General features: G+C 44.4%; 2 protein-coding genes across 12 annotated transcripts in view; both read right to left on the bottom strand.

Moving 5' to 3' along the window:
- Positions 1–186: 186 nt before the first annotated feature.
- On the bottom strand, positions 187–6,542 carry LOC108573301 (GTP-binding protein Di-Ras2). Of its 5 annotated transcripts, none has more exons than XM_017935706.1 (5): positions 6,466–6,542; positions 1,691–2,166; positions 1,445–1,590; positions 1,104–1,369; positions 187–639 (listed from the first exon to the last, which is right to left on the bottom strand). In XM_017935706.1, the coding sequence occupies exons 2-5, from the start codon at positions 1,875–1,877 to the stop codon at positions 432–434; spliced, it is 807 nt and encodes a 268-aa protein (XP_017791195.1). In that variant the 5' UTR covers positions 1,878–2,166; positions 6,466–6,542; the 3' UTR covers positions 187–431. The 5 variants fall into 5 exon arrangements, with proteins under 5 accessions (XP_017791195.1, XP_017791191.1, XP_017791194.1 ...); XM_017935702.1 differs by having other exon boundaries at positions 187–657; XM_017935705.1 differs by lacking the exon at positions 6,466–6,542 and adding an exon at positions 4,720–4,778 and having other exon boundaries at positions 187–657.
- A 2,631-nt stretch (positions 6,543–9,173) lies between these two features.
- LOC108573360 (protein N-terminal asparagine amidohydrolase) overlaps positions 9,174–19,255 on the bottom strand; it is a 15,054-nt gene continuing 4,972 nt past the window's right edge. For 3 of the 7 annotated variants that reach the window (XM_017935774.1, XM_017935777.1, XM_017935776.1), the window contains 6 exons: positions 11,276–11,463; positions 10,801–10,866; positions 10,448–10,630; positions 10,153–10,361; positions 9,894–10,055; positions 9,675–9,800 (listed from right to left, as the gene is read on the bottom strand). In XM_017935774.1, coding sequence (XP_017791263.1) covers positions 9,675–9,800; positions 9,894–10,055; positions 10,153–10,361; positions 10,448–10,630; positions 10,801–10,866; positions 11,276–11,462 — 933 coding nt within the window. In that variant the 5' untranslated portion in view covers position 11,463. Of the gene's footprint in view, positions 9,801–9,893; positions 10,056–10,152; positions 10,362–10,447; positions 10,631–10,800; positions 10,867–11,275; positions 11,464–12,394; positions 13,383–15,723; positions 15,865–17,273; positions 17,976–19,255 lie in introns of those variants that run through there. The other 4 variants (XM_017935773.1, XM_017935775.1, XM_017935779.1 and 1 more) reach the window with 4 other exon arrangements.

A 19,255-nucleotide genomic window follows, 5' to 3' on the forward strand; every position in this document is an offset into this window, starting at 1 on the left:
CATTTTTAATTTCCTTGAAAAAATGCGGTAAAAAAACTAAAAAGAATATAGAAATACAAGTTTCCTTTGTATTTCTGTAAATATGTTATCAAAAGTGGAAACGACTTGGTCCTTCGTTTATCGTAAATACGTACGGTTGAGACCCGACAAAATCCTTCATTACACGTTTTCGATACTTTTTGTTGCTTCGTATAGAATAAGATCTCATACACGAGAACGTGATACTTTCGCGTATTGCAATAGATTAGTGCTGTCCGCTTAGCGCGTTACCATACTCTCCAAGTATGTTATGGAAGGAGTTGGAATCGATCGAGGGTGATATTTCCGTTGTTGGTGAATCTTATGATAAGACACAAATATATGTATAGATAGATAGATGGAAGGTGGAAGAGAGTGAGAGAGACAGAAGGAGGGAAATGGGAAGAAGTAAATTACGAGATATTGCAGTCGTCGGTGTGAGTGTCTCTGATCTGTTGTTTGGTTTTTCGCGAAGCACGACGGATCAGGCTACGACTGCGTGGTTTACCTTTGCCTTCCTCGCCGACGACGACGACGACGTTGGAACTTTGCGCTGCAACAACCTGCTGAGAATTTCCGCCAGGGCCGGCGCTTCCGGTTCTTCCGTGAGGACTGCCGGACCTACCGATTCGATCGCCTCTGTAATACGCGAATTCGATGAAACTAGAGAACCGGTGTTTATTAGCGGTCGAGAACTAGGACTTTTACCGAATAAGTGAAGTATTTCAATGAGTTTCACCACGGTTCGCTCGTTTCAAAAGCGTCCCGATAAAGCCGCGAGAAAATTAGTTTTCGGGCTTGTTTACAGCTCGATAATAACGTTCGATTCGTGGCGAGGCGCAGCGAGAACTTTTGCCAAATTACTGCGCGCGCGCGCGCGCGTGTAGGTATAACAAAGTGTCACGTTACCGGAAATTCATTGTTTGCGTTTAATCGGAAATGTAAAAGTTAGACGAGCGAAAAATGAGAGAGAACATTTTCAAAGTCATACACGCGTGGTGTGAACTCGATCAACGAGTTGGCGAGAGGACGAAGGGAACGCGATGGAGAAATAAGAACTCCGTATATAGAGGGGGTGGTTATACCTGCGCGATCCGTACGCCGAACATCTTCGTCGAAGGCCCGACTCGTCTGGCTCGCCTGTAGGATTTTTCGGCATGATCCTGGACAAGGTGACGAAACAACGGAAAATCTCTTTGATATTGTAGTCGTCTTTGGCCGAGCATTCCATTACTTTGGCACGAAGCTTGGGTAATTCGCAGAACAACCATTCGCTGACGTCTTCGATCGGCACTTCTCTACGCGTCGCTGCGAGGTCCAATTTGTTACCAGCGATGACTATCGGCACCTCCTGTCTCGCGACGAGAGAAACGAACGAACGTGAGCGTAGAGCATGGATCTCCGATCGTCGAGCGTGTGTATATACCTGAAAATCTGGTCGTTGCTCCCTGACTTCTTCGAAGCATCGTTTCACGCACTCGAAGCTGGGCAACGATGTCGTCGCATAAACGAGAAGGAAAGCGTGTGCCGTGGCTATGCTCAGCCTTCTCATAGCCGGGAATTGTAGATCACCTGAAATTGCGAACAGAGTAATCGATGCGAGGGAAGCGGCTCGCATGATCAACGAGGTGAACGAGGTGATCGCAAAGAAGAGGAGGAGACGCAGGCTTACCAGCGGTATCCAAGAGATCGACTTTGAGGGTGAGCGTACCGAGGACGCATTCTCTCGAATAGAGGTCTTCGACGGTAGGCCTATACTTCTCGCTGAACCCTTGTCCGAGTAAACGACGTATGATCGCGCTTTTCCCAACACCGGCGCCACCCAACACCACCAGTCTGATTCTTTCGTTATCAGCCATTTCCGTGACGATCGTTCGTTGAGAAGAGATAAAAATTGCCACCCGATTCAAGAAGACATCGGCGGCTGCCTGTGGACTTTTCACACCGCTTCGGAGAATTCAATATCTCCTTCTATATTTTTCTTCTCTCCTCTCCCTCTCTCTCCCCCTCGCTCTCTTGTCGGCTTCCTTTTTGCTTCCGCCCTCCGTTTCTCCTCCGTCTTCTTCCTTTTAAACGGTCACTCGATTTCCCCTCGTGCTGGCATCGTCGAAGCAGCGGCGGTGATTCGTCGATCGCATCTACATTTTTCTAGAAAAAAAAAAGAGAAAAAAGAAGGAAAACGTTCGATCTGTCGGAACGCGTAGTTTCACCAGAGAGAAATGATCGTGGACGATTCAAGGAGAGGAACGCGTCGATTTGAACAGACAGACAAGTCTTAACAATTGAACTGTTTAATTTCAGCGCGATCGTACGCAAACACGGGTGTTTAGTGAGAAGTGTAAAAAAAGCGTGCGAAAAGCGGGTAGAAACGAGAGAAAAGGGGGAAGCAAATGAGAAGTGGCGTTCGATTAGACGGAAAACAAAGGGTTCGGAGTTGCGGAGGATTTTCGCTCCTCGAATACCATTTCCGCGCGCCACCGACAGTGTCGCGCTCAATTATTTCTTCTTATTGTACGGTTGTACGGGAAGGATAGAATTTATATTCGAGCCACGCGACATGACAAAGTTGAACGGCAAACACAAAAGGGGTCTGGATGAAAGTGTCTCGCAAGTTCTCTATAATCGATCGAGAAACGCGTTTCAAGGAACACGCCGGGGAATTGAAGCGGGGACTGTGTACGCGGTAACGAGAATCTCGATGAAGAAATTGAAACTTTCGACACGTACGATAAGGTGATCGCAAACGTGAAACTGTGCGAGTTAAGATTTGCAGCTGGAGATGCCATTGGTTTATCATTCTAATCAAACTATGGCCGCGATATTGGCATAGCTGCTTCTGCGACGAAATTGTGTTAAACGTCACTGCATTCGATCAATTTGGTTATCGATGCTAAATGTTTTCACGTTTGACGGTCAGTGGTTCGTGGTCGCCGCGGTCGTGTGGTTACCGTGGTCACTGTGCTGGATGCGTTCCATCGAACGCGAAATCAGTGTTACACGCGTGTATGGTATACTTTGATACTTTGACCGGCCTCGATAGGAGACGCACGTGTCAGGTACTAGAACCGCGTGAAAATATTCTTCTTTCCGGTGGTTATACAGGTATTGTTACTCTCGACCGAGAACGTAGCGCAGAATAGGAACGCGTGAATTGTGAAGTCTCGTTAACGAGATCGGCTCGTTATTATCCGTCGGTGCACCAAACTAATTAGCTCATCTCACCCGTTCAGGCTGCAAACTGTGCTGCCTGCATACGGGCGCCGTAGCGTGGCCGTGATCAGTACGCGGTTGCGCGTTCGCTGGGAGGAATAACAAGACAACGAGGAACAACGCCGCTGTTATCCATCGTTTGCGCTTCGATTTGCTGCGCGTCGCGTCCCGTCGTCACACCGTTAATACATACTATTGCAAGAACGATCGTTTGCAAATTGCCAATCCGCCAAGTATCAGAGAACGATCGCAAATTCGAAGCGGCACGGTTATTCACTCGTTTACGTAGGCTAAGCAGCAACCTCGTCGGGTAAGATTGTCAAGTTGCTCGCCCACACGGGAGACCAACTTTGCGGGACAAGATGCATCTCGTTTCCGCTCGTTATCACGCTCAACGTTGCGCTCGATTCACCAGCAAACTAGTCTCCTGGAATCTTGCCGATAAACCAAGGAGGCGCGCGAATAGTCAACTTGCTTTACTCTCTCTCGTTCTCTCTTTGTCGCGATTGTAGTCGTCGTCGCAATGTTAAATTTCGACGATAGACGAAAAGATTGCAGGAGGAAAGAGCAGAGTAGAAAGTTATAGCTTCGTGTGGTAATCGAATGATTCGAATGTGAAAATAAAACGAGGCGCGTCGTATTTTTTACGGGACGGGGTGCGAAGCTGTTATTCGCACGCAATATAGGGAAAGGAAAATGTACCGTGTGCTGGTAAAAGTTGATAGTGGTATATCTCGTTCGAACAAACTACCAAACTATACCTATATGCTGCACGGGTACAGGATTATAATAGAATTGTGTTCATTGTAAGGAGAATTGGTAGCTCGGTGAAAAGAAAAGTCTTGTACATATATAAAGTTGTTTCCGCTTCGAAATAGGCGGAAATGGAGCAGCGGATTCGTGTTCGGCGTGCTAAAGATACACGTGTATAACAGATTTTTGAGGACAGACTGGGGAGTCGTGGAGTGGAGGAAGACGATGCGGGGTCGCGGGCAAACGCGAACACCTCTCTCACATCGTACATCGAAGCCGATCTAGCGTGAAACGATCAAAGGCAGGACACGCCGATACCTAGCCGCCGATCTATTTCTACGTCGAGCCGCCCTTCCCTCGTACGTTCTCTTTTTCATTCCGCTCCTCCCCCCTCCAACTCTTCCACATCCCTCTTTGCTATCTATCTTCCACCCCACCTCGAAACATCCTAAAGACCGTTTATCGGAAAAATTGTCGCGTGTTGTTGCGTCAGTCGTGGTGTTTCTCGATCGATAGATCCTCAACGTTCGCACGGGATTTCTATTTTCGAAACGGCGTGTTTCTTTCCCGCAAATGTGAACGAAAGATTCGCGACGAGTGGATAATATACGCATCTGCTAGGAACGTGTCGCTTTGCTCGTTGTTGGTCAGTGACGTTAGCAATCGGAAGGAGTCAGTGGAATGGGAGTGCCTGTTACGACCGGACGTGACGGGACGCGACGAGACGCCCCACCATACCAATAAACCGCTAATGCTTCCGCGATTATGCACCCACTGTTCTCCTTGTTCGCGCGTTTCCATCCAAACTGAACGGATACCAACGATCACCTTTCGTCCTTTTTTTTTTTTCGTTCAATATTCATTTCTGCGCAACGCGACCGGAAGTAATTATCGGTCCTTCGTTAATGTCAAAGGTCGTTTCTCGACCGTCGAATGTCTCGATGATTAACCCGTTAAGCATTGTTTTTTTATACCGACAGTGAGTAAGGTGTGCCCCCGTAACCGTCACGGGCTTGTACCTTAAAACGCTTCGGATAAACGTATGTTAATGCAATTGACCTGAACATGGTCGGGAGAGTCAGCAAAGAAAGCGAAATACATACGTACTTATGTACTTATCAGTGAATTGAAATTTAAATGAGTAGAGGGGTGGAAGGCATAGAGAGAGAGAGAGAGAGTGATTGGCTGGTTGCAAGGAAATGCGCCACAGTATGTACAGAAGCTGGGAATCTTGAAAAGAAAAGAATATTTTGAGAAAACGACGTGCAGTCTGCTATGAAAAAATGCACCGACAGCGATGAAGCTTCAAAATTAACCGTTGTCCGATGTACTACGAAGGACATTAACCGCGAAAATTCTAATGAATCGCGACTCTTTGTTCATTTGTAGTCGCGGTGAAAACGCTTGAAATGGGAAAGCCACGACAAATATGGATAATATAAAGATCAACGAATATCGTACAGTATCTTTTCTTAACCGAAGAATTACGCAGGATCTCGAACATTTCCTTCTATACGCTTTATTTCGTTGAATCCGTTGAAAATTTTCCTCTATTCCTTCTTATTCCGTGTTTCGTAATTACTATGCGTCGATAATTGTTAACGACTAATTGAAATCTCATCCCTTCTTTCGTCTTATTTGATCGTGTTTAATCTGTGAAAATTACCTTCATTTGAGTAAACTTCATACTTTGCATTTATCGATACGGCGACGGTACGTCTTCATTAAATGAATAAATGAAAAATAAATAAACACGCCTTATACATTTGCCGTGAATATACTAGTAAATACGACTGACGAGGGAGGGGGAGGAAAGAAATTGTACATAACCTTAAAATCTCGACTTTTTATCTTGGTGCAACAAATCAAACATATGTTTTATTCAAACAGGGAAACGGCAAAATCAAGCAATGCCAGCTTTCGTGTACGTCGAATAATTAAGTGCACACGAAGAACGCGACAGTACAAAAATGCCTGTGATATAGTTATAATCGCGAAATATATAAATGCGTATATACAAGGATAAACGTTTATTTCACGTCAACGTGGACAGACGTATACGCGTTTCTTGTTTCTTTCTTTCATCTATGGTCAAATATTATACACACTAAGGTATACTAAGTGAGAAGAATTTGCTTTATCGGTCGACGATAATGATGATACTTTGTGTTCAACGTAGCAAAATCGAAATTCTACGATATCAGAATTTGCTTCTGTATAAACGAACCTTGTTCCTTATTTATCTGATAAAAAGCTAAAACTACACAAACGTTGACACGCGAAGCTTAGAGCGAAAGACGAATAAATCAGAAAATTACCACGCGCACCGATTCAAACTTTATTGCGTGTAAATTGTAGGGATGTGCGTGCATGCGTGGAAAGTAATTGTCACAAATCAAGTTTCTCGAAAAAAGAGCATCGTGATGATAGCAAGCTAGTAAAGTAGCATGCATGTATATGGAAGAAGAGAAGCTGATGACTTACCAGCGGAGAGATACGGACAGAGAGATAGAGATACAACCGGTAACGGATCGTACTCTACGATGCAATAGGAGAGAGAGAGAGAGAAAGAGAGATGTGTGTTGGGCAGCGTGGAACACGGCAGACAGGCGAAAAACAGCCCTAACTCCAATTCCGCCCGCTGTCGAGGCGGCACTGAACCCCCTTCAACAGAGGGTTTCTGTTGTGACTCGCGTTAGCCGCCGAGTACTACGAAAATCAACTTCCCTTTAAGGAGCGTGCGCAGCATTATTTATTTCCTGATAATATGGTCGATCGTACATATATACACTCTTATCGAATCGAATACGTATAACGTTTCTTCTTTGCCCATCTTGTTGCACGTTATTTTGCCTAGGATCTAAGATTTGTAACAATATGAAAAACCGGTCTTTCTATACTTACTCTGTTTCCGATAAAAATACGTGTCAGGACCAAATAAAAAAGAAAAGACTAAAAGGAACGATAGGTGCAAAATCAGTTTTTCATGGAGAAATGAAAAACGCTGTACCACATTGCTGTTTCTATTTTCTTATTACAACTTCTATGTACAAATGATCATTCACCTTTCTTTCTTTCTTTTTTTTTTTATCCAAATAATAATCGCTTATAGAACAGATCCTCGTGGATCGCATTAGCTCCCTTGGAGTGGGATAAATGGTTATAAATTTAAAAAAGAAAAAAAAAAGAAAGGTTCTTTTAATATTGTGTTAATTGTTTTTTAAAAAATGTTTTATCGCTAAGCGTTATCCGCTGTGAAACATTGTAAATACACCCAAAGAAAACCTTAAAACACCAGCTTATACATTTAAAACGTTTACATGTCATAAGTCATTATTTACACATTTAAGCAGCTATTAGTTTTTATCGCACGATTTTTCCCAGGAAAATTTGAAACTGACCAGCATTAGATTTCCGTACCAATGTTTTACAACGGTGATGCTGATAAGCGACAAATCGACCACATCTTTCAAAAAAAGACACGTACAATGTAGGCACCTATAGATGAAAAGCTAATTACCGATAATCATTCTGATACGAAACGAAACGAAAATGTGAATATGGTATTTCTTTTTTCTAATCGAATACAGAAGATTGGTAAACATACGATCCTGATACGCAGATACATCCAAAAGAAACGATACTTATGTGTAACTTTTAAGAATAAAATACGTATTTGCAATACGTTAAACCTTTCGAATGGATGATTTTGTCGGTAGTATGATATGAAACAACAATTATAAAAATTGATGTGTTCTATTTATAAATCTATTTCTTTATTGCATAAATATATCACCGCATAACGTTACTGGAAAATCGTTGGTTTTGCGGTTCGTGTAACAAGGGAAAACAGAATGCCAGACGCTGAAAAAGGAAAGACGTGGGACACTGAAATCGGAGGGGAGAATAAGAAAAGAGAAAAACATGAAAGATTGGAATATGGTAAATTGCTAGGAAAATATTAATAGAAGTAGAAATGACGGTCAGTCGTTACACGGTTCTCCTCCTCTTTCAGTTTATAAAAGCCTATTTGCTTTATCGCCATTCACCGTATCAACATTAACAACATTAACGCGAACATCGTTGTTATTGCGATCATCGCGCAACAAATGCTTTTCGCCGCCGTTTACGTAACGTAGTAATAAAAAATATATCTTTCCGATCTCTCTAAAATTTCTTTACAATTAATATTCAATTGATTGGTATATCACTAGAACAATAGAAAAATGGCGAAGATTGTTTATTTTCCTCTTTTCTGTAAAAATGGACCGCCTTCTTGCTCAGTCATCACATCACGGCTAACAGAATAAGCGTACTGCTTTACGTTTACTTCTTTCTCAATATAACTATAACATTCTGTCTATTAAGTCGCTTCGATTTTGAAACGCTCTCATAACGAAATCACGCGAACAACAGAATGCTCGAATTTTACTTTACACATTACCATCACGAACAAACCTCTTCGGGCTTTTCGACAAAAAATTAAGAGTAATAGGAAAAATTGACACGTATCGATAATCGAGCTAAACGTGTGTTTCTTTCTATTCTTCAGTTTTCCACCTTTCCTACGAAGCTTTCGATTTCTCGTGAAACTTGCATGGGACCTCGACGCATAATCATTTACAACGTTGCCCAATTTTTCTAGCTTTATCTTCACTTATGGCAAGTACGAAATGTTCGATGCGAACATTCAAACGAGCTTTTCTACAGGACAGAAAGAAAAGAAGAAGAAAGAAAGATTGTGAAAAATTACAGAAGGTACGACGTTTTGCGAAAACACTTTCCTCATATACTTTTGAAGCGAACTCTCGACTAACGAAGGCAACGTGTCGAGGAACGATTACCTGGTACATACTTCCAGATTTCTTTTTATATAGCATAAATAAGAAAATGAATAAAATACGAAGAAATCGAGATTGAAATATTTTACGATGAAGCTACTTGGTACGAAGCTTGGTACATTATACGTTGAGAAAAGTAACGCAGCAGTATCCGTACATAAGATCGGCTCGACGACGCGTGAAAAGGATGAAAAAAGAAAAGAAGAAAAATAGCTCTAAAATGTGAAGGTTTCTTAAAAGAGAAAGTAGAAAACAGAGAAATAAAAGTCAACAACCATCATCGAGGATTACAAACCCTTAGGTTACCGCTCTTAACAATAACAATAATAATAATAATATTAATGATCGTCGGAAATGATAGTCGTCCTAAGGAAGATCGCTTAATTAATCACCATTTTATCGTTGCGCGTTCAAAGGAATCGCGAACGGAGTTCGCTAAACGATATACGACTTTGTTGCTATTTGTGCTACTGTTAAACACAGCAATAGCTAATAAAAATAGTAATAGAGCTACAGATGAAAGAATAATTTGTACAGTATAGTATACCGGAAGGCAATTATCGTGTATCGTGTTTCAAAGCGATATCGTATCCTTCCTTTGGGAATAATAAACTCGGAAGAAACGCATATTCACGAACAATACCAGATAAGATAAAACGTGTAAGGCATATGCCGATCATGGTAGGTCCACTTTACTACGGTGGTTTCTCGTCGATTCGTTATTCTATTTTTTTGGACTTTATATCACCAGGAAAATTTCGCGGTCGTATGTTCTCTCTCTTGCTTTCGCACAAGTCTAGAGTAGTCTTCTCGTTCGTAGATTAGTAAGAACGAATAGTTGTAGCCGGTCGATTAATATCGTATGGGTTGCCAAATACCAGTGGTTTCGTCCCGGCGATAATAATGAGGTCTGTTATCCCGGAACACGGTGACGGCCGGAAATTGATTGTCCTGTATATACTTGAGCGTTGCCCGTACCTAAAAGCGTGTACGAATGGTCATGGTATAACAGGGGTTTACAGTTGGATAAGAAGCTCGATCAAGGAATCGATGAACAGGCAGGCGCGTTACCTGTGACACGAAATGAGGAAGTTCTACTTCTGGCGCGGTGGAAAGATGTTGCAGGATAAATTGGTCGGTCTGAGATAGCCAAAGATCGACTCCCCTCAGTGGATCATAGTTGAACGGTCCGATTCTGAGTAAGCCAAGTGTGCAGTCGTAAACGTCCAGTACCTGTATACAGCAACGATCCAGCGTACATTATACTCTGCTAGCTTTAATTGCACCCTCTAATATCGCAATAAGAAGGATCAACTACAGCCGTACGTACCTGTTGACCTCCGGTCAAATGTCTGGCGCATCTTAGCGCTTGATCCGGCCCTTTATCGGGGAACGTAGCAGGAAAAATCTCGCCTGTCTTCACGTTCAAACCGATGCCGTATATTAGCGGCCAATGAATGCCACCTCTAACGGTAGTGTTCAACTCGCCCACGCAACACAGAGTCAGATCGATCTCTACCGGTTGCTTGTGAAATGCCGCTGAAACGGAAAAGCAGTCCTCCTTGTTAAAAAAAAAAAATCGCGCTACGAACAGGGAAGCGGATGGCGGAGGAGGGAAAACTTACAAAGAATATTGCAGAAGAGTTCTTCGGAGTAATTCCTCGGGTCGGAATAACCGCCGACAAGTTGCAGCTCTAGACGACCCTCTGGATATCCAAGACCGAGCTCGGTTACCCTCTGTACCATCGCCGCTGCTGCATCTTCTGTGCCGGCTCCGTCGAGATGCGCCAACGCCGCGGCACCGGAACCTAAACGCCGAGGATCGATAAAAAAAAAAAACCGTTCGTCATCGACATACACGTGATCGTCGATATCCGCGATCATCGATTTGCAACGCGAGCGAAACATTTCCATCGTGTAAATAGACGTAACTATGATACAACTAACCACTAACACGAGTCCTTATCCTACGGCTTACCGGAATGCCTCACAACGACAATTATACAGGTAGTCACATCGTCCGAGCCGATAATGCTCACGTTTTCTGCAAAAGAAAAATGAAGAAAAACGAAAATGGAAAGACGTAGAAAGTTAGAAACGACGCGCAAATTTGCGCGATTGTCCCGATCGATCACCGATAGCGACAGTTCTCCATTTCCAGAATTAGCTGCAATCAACTACTACTCTGTACATATCTATATATATGTATATATAGAATATATCGCATCGGTGGCACGATACGCGCAAAATAAACACGAATATGTACATATACTGCAGTATTCGATATTGGTTGCAGAACTGGAGGAGATGTTGCATCAACCTTCTCTCTTTCTCTCTTACTCTCCCGAGCACATCTTTTCCTCTCCCCGTGTCAAAGTTATTCGAGTGAACGGTAATTGAAAGGAAAAGAATCGATTGCGCAAGCAGTATACCGAGGAAAGGCTTATACTTACTATCCTGTGGCAGAGTAGCGGCCATTTCCCGTTGTTGTACGTAAAGAAGACCCATAGGCCCGACCAATTTCGCCGGCATCGAATGAAGTTGTGCCGCTGTTTCGCGATATACCGGGTGGGCTGCGTAGAGGGATCTGCTATCGGTTGGAATGTCCTCTTGCAGGACCCCGTTCACCACCAGCACCATTCTGTGTACCGAACAAACAAACAAACAAACGCCTCGATTCGTTCCCGCTCTAATAATAAGATGTTTTCTTGGGAATCGAGAGAAGCAAAAGTGGTACGATACGCGATAAAAACGATATTACGCCAGCGCATCTTGTAACACGTCGGAGAGCGATACGCCAAATGTTTCTTACTCTGCCATGTTCTTTCGCTTTTTTTCATATTCACGTGGACAAAGTGGATGATGCGAGCTCGAAGATAAATCTCGAATAAGAAAATGGAAGATGGCACGTTAAAGAGTGTACACTTTTCGCAAAAGAGTCGTCTCTTCGTCGTACACTTTTCGATAAAGCGCGTTTCGCTATTTATCTGGATATATACCACGAACCAAGGGAGAAGTTACGACAAAGCTGGCTGTGCAAGATCGAGAGATCGAAGATCAGCGGCAGGCATTGTTGGCACTCGGACCCTGTCGCTTGTTGCGTTAATCGCGTTAACGATAAAACCTCAGGACAACCGTACCAGCCAGCCACAGCCAGAGTCAACCAGCTAGTCAGGCCTCTCCTCCTAACTTACTCCAAAGGTTAAGGTCATTCGCCTCGAACGACATTCTGCGTTTAACCTTTCGTTTGTTTAACGAGATTACTAACAAACCGAGAAATGAAACTGGCCTGTGCTTTCTCGAGAGACACCCCCCCCCCCCCCCCCCGCTCTCCCCAAATCGCTCTGAATTAATTGCTCTGCTACTCGTCGAACAAATTTCTATGAAAGAAGTTACACCGGAATTTTCTCACCTCGTGGGTGGAAGTTAATTTCGTAAGATCGCGACGCGTGGACGAAACTGCGGAACAATTGAAACTTTACGCAGGCTGTCGTTAACAAGTTTCGAGAAATTTCTCAAAAGCGTTTCACAGTTCGAAAAAAATCCGTTTCATTTTGACGTGTATGGCTCACCTTCGGGATGATTTCGATCTTCCAAATGGACGAAGCCTTTCACGACGGAAAGGCTAGGGAGCGACTTGCAAGTTGTACCAATTATATTTCCTAGTGCGTCCACTCTCGGATCGTAGGAAATGATCGATTTAACGATATTGAAAATTTCTTCGGATAGTATCGATCGACAGTGGAAGTGTCCAAGTTATATATACAGTTCCATCGATGGCATCGAGAGCAAGACAGCATCGGAGAAGTTTGGCGGTGTTGAAGTATCACGCATGTTTGGTAGGTGAGGCGAGCAAGGAGCACAGATGACGAAGCCGCAAAAGAAGATATACTGTCCGCGCTTATAGACGGAGTATACAGCACGCTTCTTGATGTTTCAACGAGATTCACAACGAGCCGTAAGTAGGTACGTGGCGGAAAATTGGATCGGCGCGATTCCGATCCGATCAACGAAGGGAATCCGCGTTTAGGGAAATATCGATCGGAGAGAAGCAGCGCACACGACTACCACTAAGCATTCACGACGTTTCATTCAATCGTTGTCGCGGTTGCTCGGGCTCATTAATAAATCACGCTAATTATGGCCTCTACTATCGGTGAGAATGCCGATTGGTCGATCGGTGCGATCCGTACTCTGCTAGTGGGACGGGTTAAAATCCAGCCGGGACCAATCAAAGCGGGTGGTACCGATCAGATATCGAGTCGCCACCACCGCCGTCGACGCCACTACCAACACGAATCAGAAAATAACATGTTTGCTTCGGCTTCGGTCTTCTCTTACCCCCTCACGCACTCACGCACACGTCCCTATCGCTCTTTCTCACTCGAAGCCTCGAGCGAACGAACACGTTCAAATCGAAATCCTCCTTTGTAGTGAAATTTTTTTTCTACTCGTCCCGTAGTTCAAGTTTTAAATCGTTCAAAAGCGATTCCAAGCCGACAATTACCGAGAACAATCATACTTCTCCTATCCTTATTTACAACCGCCTTCCCGCAATTGTGTTTGTATTTTTGTCGACGGATTTTCTGTGAAAAGTCACGCGTAAAAGCGAAACTATATATATATAGGAGGGGGGGACGATAAGAATTGTGGATGAAAAACGGGGAGATGAAGATCGAAATAGGGAGGATGCGTTAAGGTTGCCCCCCGTACGATTATGTAAACTATATTTTAATGAGCATTATCTCGATCGGTCCACATAATATATTCCCCGGCATGTCGAAACCTTCTTATCTCTTATGAAAAATCTTTTCCTCCCCGTAGAATTGTGGTGTAGAGGTTTTTTGAACGAGTATCGCGTACAAAAGTACAAGGAGTGTGGATAAAGAAGAAAGAAAATCAAGTTCCTCGGCTAAAATCCCCGGTTGATAAAGAAGAGCAGAGAGAGATAGGTCTCGATTCCGTCGATTCCGCGCCGCGATGGGATATAAGCCGCGTCGTATTATATACACACTTGGAGAACATCACCGAGAATTCCCATGGCTTGTGGAAAATTAGGACCACGCCGACGATAAGATTATACGGCTCGGTTCGTATAACCATTGTTACCAGCGAAAATTACACTCTTCAAAATCCATTGTACCGGATTGCCGGTCGCGGTAGGTAGTGCATTTTCTTCGTCGGTTTGTCCGACGTTTTCCTTCCTTCTCTTCGTACCGTCCCTTTTCCCTCCTTGCCCCTTTTGAAACGGTTCGGTCGGTCGGTCGCCGTGTCTCGTCTTAACACGCTTTTACGGCGAGAAAATCATTTGCCCAGGGCGATTAACGGGGGGTGAAGAAAATATGGATGATAAGGGGACACCACTCTTGCTACCCTGTATCGTCCAACTTGTCGAGATAACCGACGAGAATCGAGTTTTGCTATATAGTATATACGTACAATTATTGAGAGCGGGCAAGAAGGGGGGGAAAGGCGCAGAGAGAGAGGGAGAGAAGGCAGTCCTGGAATGGAGCGAAACATCGTGGCTGTTCGTGACCATAATCGGTGGAGAGACTGGCTGGCTGGCTGCGCAGATCGAGCCACACGGAAATCCACTTGAAAAGTAGCCATTACTTTAATTATTGGTCTTTCTCGGGGAAGACGCTATGTGTACGCTACTCAGAAGGTGGAACAGAGAGCCTGTCCGTCAATTCTCTTGTCCTTCGCCGATCGGTCAGGAATTCCTTTCTGTGACAATGCTCCTCAGACTTTTTAGCCAGGTTAAAAAGAAAAAGAAAAAAGAAAAGAAAAGGCGAGCGACGTGAATGCGATAATATTACCGAAAGGAGGCATATTGTGAATAAAATTGAATCGAAGCTGATTGTAAACTTGGCTAAAGAGTCGCGTGTACAGTTTCACGAAATCAAGATCGGAATATCTGGAGAGGAGCATCCGAGGGAAGAAGCGAGAACGTTCGAAGACGGTAAGTATCTCTATAAGCCTCTCTCGATCGAAGCCTTTCTTATCCGCGATCCTTGCTCTTTTCGAGGGTATAATTTAGAAACGGCATACCAGAAACTTCGTATCTGCTCCTCCTCCTTCTCCTCCACCTCCTCCTTCTCCTCCCTCTTTCTTTTCTGTACCGATTACTCGCGCAGAATGCACGGCAACCACGTAGCGAGGCACACCGGCGCGTATATACCACGCTGGCGCTACACGTATACCTGTACACCGTATACGCGCTCGGCGTAATTACACAGGCAAGATGCGGCGGCGCAGTTATTTATTTAAGCGTAGAAAAGGGCCGTAGTAGCCATTAACGGGTGCCTTTCCTCGAATCACCTTCTTCTTCTTCGTGGCCGGTATTCTAATGACCGGTGATTCCATGCCCGGGAACCTTCTTCGTCGAGGGACTGCGCGATTTTGCCAGGATCAAACGGGAGATTTTCATTCGCCGATGTTTCATCTCGTTATTACATTTTACCAAGAGACTGTGCGGTTCGCGATGGAACGTGTATCGATCGACATAATCCGCGAACACACGGTGCCAGGATACAACTACGGGATTCACTGGACTGATGGAAGAAGAACCTTTGGCTTTAAGAAGAAGAGGAAATCTGCTCGCGCTTGTAAAGGGTAAATCCCGCGTTGATGCTTGCCCACACGTACCAAGGTATTAATTAACCGGCATAATTAAACGGCCTGGCAATTACCGTTATCGTTGTCGTGATCGGATACGGATCTCATGGTTGGGTGTAATCGGTCCTAGAAGACCGAGATACAACGATACGGATGTCGCGGCAACCGCTGATACGCGAGATAGTTCTAGCTTCGAGAGGATTCACGGCCTCTCGGCGTAAACTTGCCTATCACGTATACGATATATATATATATAGCATATATCTACATAGAATATACCTACCTATACGATTGCGTTGGACGAAAAATGCCCGTTGTCCGTGCAATAATTACCCATCGAGCAGTGCGTACACATATGTATATAATATTTCATGTCGAAGAGAAGTGGGAACACGAGCACGCGAGAGACCAGTGGAAAATTTCGCGCCGTCGCGTCAGTTCGACGATTGCACTTGTCACGAGTAACATGATAAATTGTTATTACCAACAGCAGGAGGATCGTGTTTACGCGGAATAAGAAGGAAGCAAAAGAAGAAATCGAGAAACGGAATCGAATAGTTACGCGATAACGATTGACGGACGGACGGAGAAAGAGACCGGCGTCGTTTTATCTTTGCTGGAATTGAATCGCGACCGCGTTGATGCAACGATCGTTCTCGATAGAGTGCCTCTCTCTCTCTCGCGCGCGCGCGCGTGCGAGGATCTCTTATCGAGTTTCGATGCCGATCTGCGCCGTCGGTACGAAAGAACGATCGACGACAATAACGGCTTTATTCGTTACTACCGACTTGGAACGAACTTCTTTCTTTCTTTTTTCTCTTCTGCGAGTTCGTCAATAGGCCCCTGTGTCTTATTTGCTCGATTCACGAACCTTCGGCAGGATCCATCCGTTATAACTATACATTCTCCACGCAACTTCTCCGATCCGGCAAAAACGATCGAATGCCTGTGATTCTATTTACTGCCCAACTATGAGAATCCTCTTTGTCCAGAACGAACGTCTGTTGTTATTGTTCGAACGATCGATGTAACGAGTCAAATATTCGATGGATTTCAATTTCCATTGAACGTGTACACGTATAATCCCAGATAAAGAGAGAATTTATCGACTCGACGGAAAGGTTATCTCGACGGAAAGCGAGCGAAGGACATTCTCTAACGCATCGATCCGCCTCTTTTTCATCCAACTGTGACGAACGTGAATAATTACCAGTTACGATTTGGTGTTTCCCCTCTTTTCGAGGCTGCGTAACGATCTTGCCCGGATAAACGAGCAAACCGTCTTACGATAAGATTTAGTAGGACACGAATGTAACGTAGGTACTATGTATTTATGTATCTCGGTGAAAATGCGACGTAGAAAATTCGACTGTGAATGGGGAATATCCGTTTGATTAGAAGAGAACAGCAGCGAACAAATGGAAACTGTTTTTAAAAAGAAGCTGCTGCTGCTGCTTCTCTCTATCTATTTATCGATCTATCTCTCTTTCTCTCCGTAGACGAATAGATTTGGATCGTTCGTAGAGAAAGAAGGACAGCAGCAACTCCTTGGTTCTCCGTGTAGCCCTCGGGCTATTATATAAATTTATGGCTTTTCCCTGGTCGAAGCGGCGGACGATAACGCGCATAATAAGCGCGGTCAGATAACGGGTGACGCATAAGTGTTAACATAGCCCGATAAACGGTGACCGAATACGTACATAGATCGGAAATGGTTTAGCAGTAGTGTGTAACGCCGTTGGAAACTTACGAGTTATAAATATGTATTTACGAAGGAGTTTCCACGAATCGAGCATCGATGCTCCGTTTTACGAGTTCCGTTGCGACACTCACCTCGCGCGTCCCTTTAGGTTTCTCTTCAGACCAATTGACACGTTCCTGCCGCCATTCTCCAACAATATCCCCCGTTCTCGGTTCTTCCCCTTACCCTCCTCCCGCGTTCGACTCTTCCTTCAGTGATCACTCTATTTTTCTCTTTTTCTCTCCCTCTCTCTCTCTCTCTCTCTCTCTCTCTCTCTTTCTCTCTATTTCTCACTCTCTATCTTTCTCTCTTTCTCTCTATTTCTCTGTCTGTAACAAGAAGAAAGATGCGCCAGACCGCGATTAGAGCGGACTTTTGTTTAACTTTGTACCATATGAAAATTCGTCTCGTTGAAAAAAAAAAACACTGCTCGAAACGAGACCGCAGCTTAAGGCGGGTCGATATGTAACGCGAAAATCTATCACGTATATACAGATTTAAGGTTAGGTTCTCGCGTTCGTTCCTCTCTGTCGCTACGCGATCTATTGCTTTCGAAGAAAAGTTCTAGCTGTTTGAATGACTCATCGGGAATAACGGTAAATTGCAGGTTCGTTCGCTCCAACTGCAACAGCGATATTACGAAGCGCGGTAGTAGAGGCGGATTTCGCGTCGCCACCGCCAAGCAAAATATATACAAGAAGCTTTACACTCGGGGATCTACTACGCTATTCTTCTGCTACGCTAGTTTCGTGTCGTCGAAGAGACAAAAATTCGTGAAAAACTGCTATCTCTTGCTAGGATAGAGAATAATCTATTCGACGTAGTAAGTTTGCTCGTTTTATGCCCCGTCGACGCGCAGCGGCCGTGTGCTCTCGCGTAAACTAACTATAGGTACGGAATACACAACCGGTAGAGTTTGAATTTGCATACAGTGGCCGAAGCGAGGCTGCAACCGACGACCGACTCTCTACATATTTATGCGCTACGACTTCCTCCGATTGTTTATAAACGCGTTACATACACTCGCGTGCTGTTCGTTGGTTGTCGAGACGCGACGACAACTTTGCATTTCTTTCTTTCTTTCTTTCGTTTTTTATACACTTTGCTAGCGTGGACTTTGATCGAAACACGTTCGCTTCTCGACTCGCGTGTCGATCGCGCGGTTGGAACATTTTGCTTCTATAGACGCACGCGCGCAGCATGGTATAGTATGTTACGCGAAAGTCCAGCCGGAAAAACGGAGAGTGAGAGAAAAGCGAAGTTGGAGGGACAAGTTTTTATTTTTGTTTTTGTCGAGCGGAACGGAATAGAACTGTCTGTAATATGAACAACAACGATCACGATGACAATTATAATGATTGATACAATAATAATAATAGTAATCATGCTAGAACGTTGGAAAAGATGGCTATAGGCCCCCTCTGCATGCTCGTGAACGTATAGGTGGAAGGAATATGGATAGGATGCGGACGCGGACGCGGACGTGAACGTGCATGTGCACGTACACTACGAGCTAGTCCGCATTCCACGAGTGGAACAACCGGTACACGGTCCAGTGACTCTCAAGTCGCATCTCAAGGAGATGCATTCGAACCAGATGGAATCGTTATGCAACAGAAGACGAGAGAGTCAGTGGCCCGGTGGATTCGCGGAAGATGACGAGCTCTGCCCTTCCGGGTCCCCTTTCCTTTCCTTTCCTCTTCCTTTTCCCCTATACTTCTCTCCACCCCCTTTTTCCCTTCCCTCTTTCTCTCATTTAAACTCCCGCCACACGCGGTTTCGCGCGAAACCGCCTCACCACAGTTTGCTGCGATCGAAATCGAAAGTCGCGGTGCAAACCCCGTCGGATTTACTTTTTTTTCCTTCTTCCTTTCTTTCTTTCTCCTCTCCACCCGTTTTCTATTCCGCTCGACGAGAGTCGATTATGCAACAGATGGAATAATTTCACGTTTCACCGTACCGCCGCACTTTGCTACGGATCTATACTTAAACGATTTTTACTACTATCATTTTAGAACGAGATCAACTGTTGTAAAAAAGGAAACGCAAGTTATCCCTCGCAGGAACGAAATGG

This window comes from Habropoda laboriosa, unplaced genomic scaffold (genome assembly GCF_001263275.1).
Source record: "Habropoda laboriosa isolate 0110345459 unplaced genomic scaffold, ASM126327v1 scaffold134, whole genome shotgun sequence".
Lineage (NCBI taxonomy): Eukaryota > Metazoa > Arthropoda > Insecta > Hymenoptera > Apidae > Habropoda > Habropoda laboriosa.

What these genes read in the sequence shown, in the direction of transcription:
- LOC108573301 (XM_017935702.1), bottom strand. Translation starts at nt 1,877, where the DNA reads ATGGCTGATAACGAAAGAATCAGACTGGTGGTGTTGGGTGGCGCCGGT. An exon ending in CGATCTCTTGGATACCGCTG is followed by an intron (nt 1,591 to 1,690) that starts GTAAGCCTGCGT and finishes TCGCAATTTCAG; the next exon opens with GTGATCTACAATTCCCGGCT. An exon ending in AGCAACGACCAGATTTTCAG is followed by an intron (nt 1,370 to 1,444) that starts GTATATACACAC and finishes GTCGCGAGACAG; the next exon opens with GAGGTGCCGATAGTCATCGC.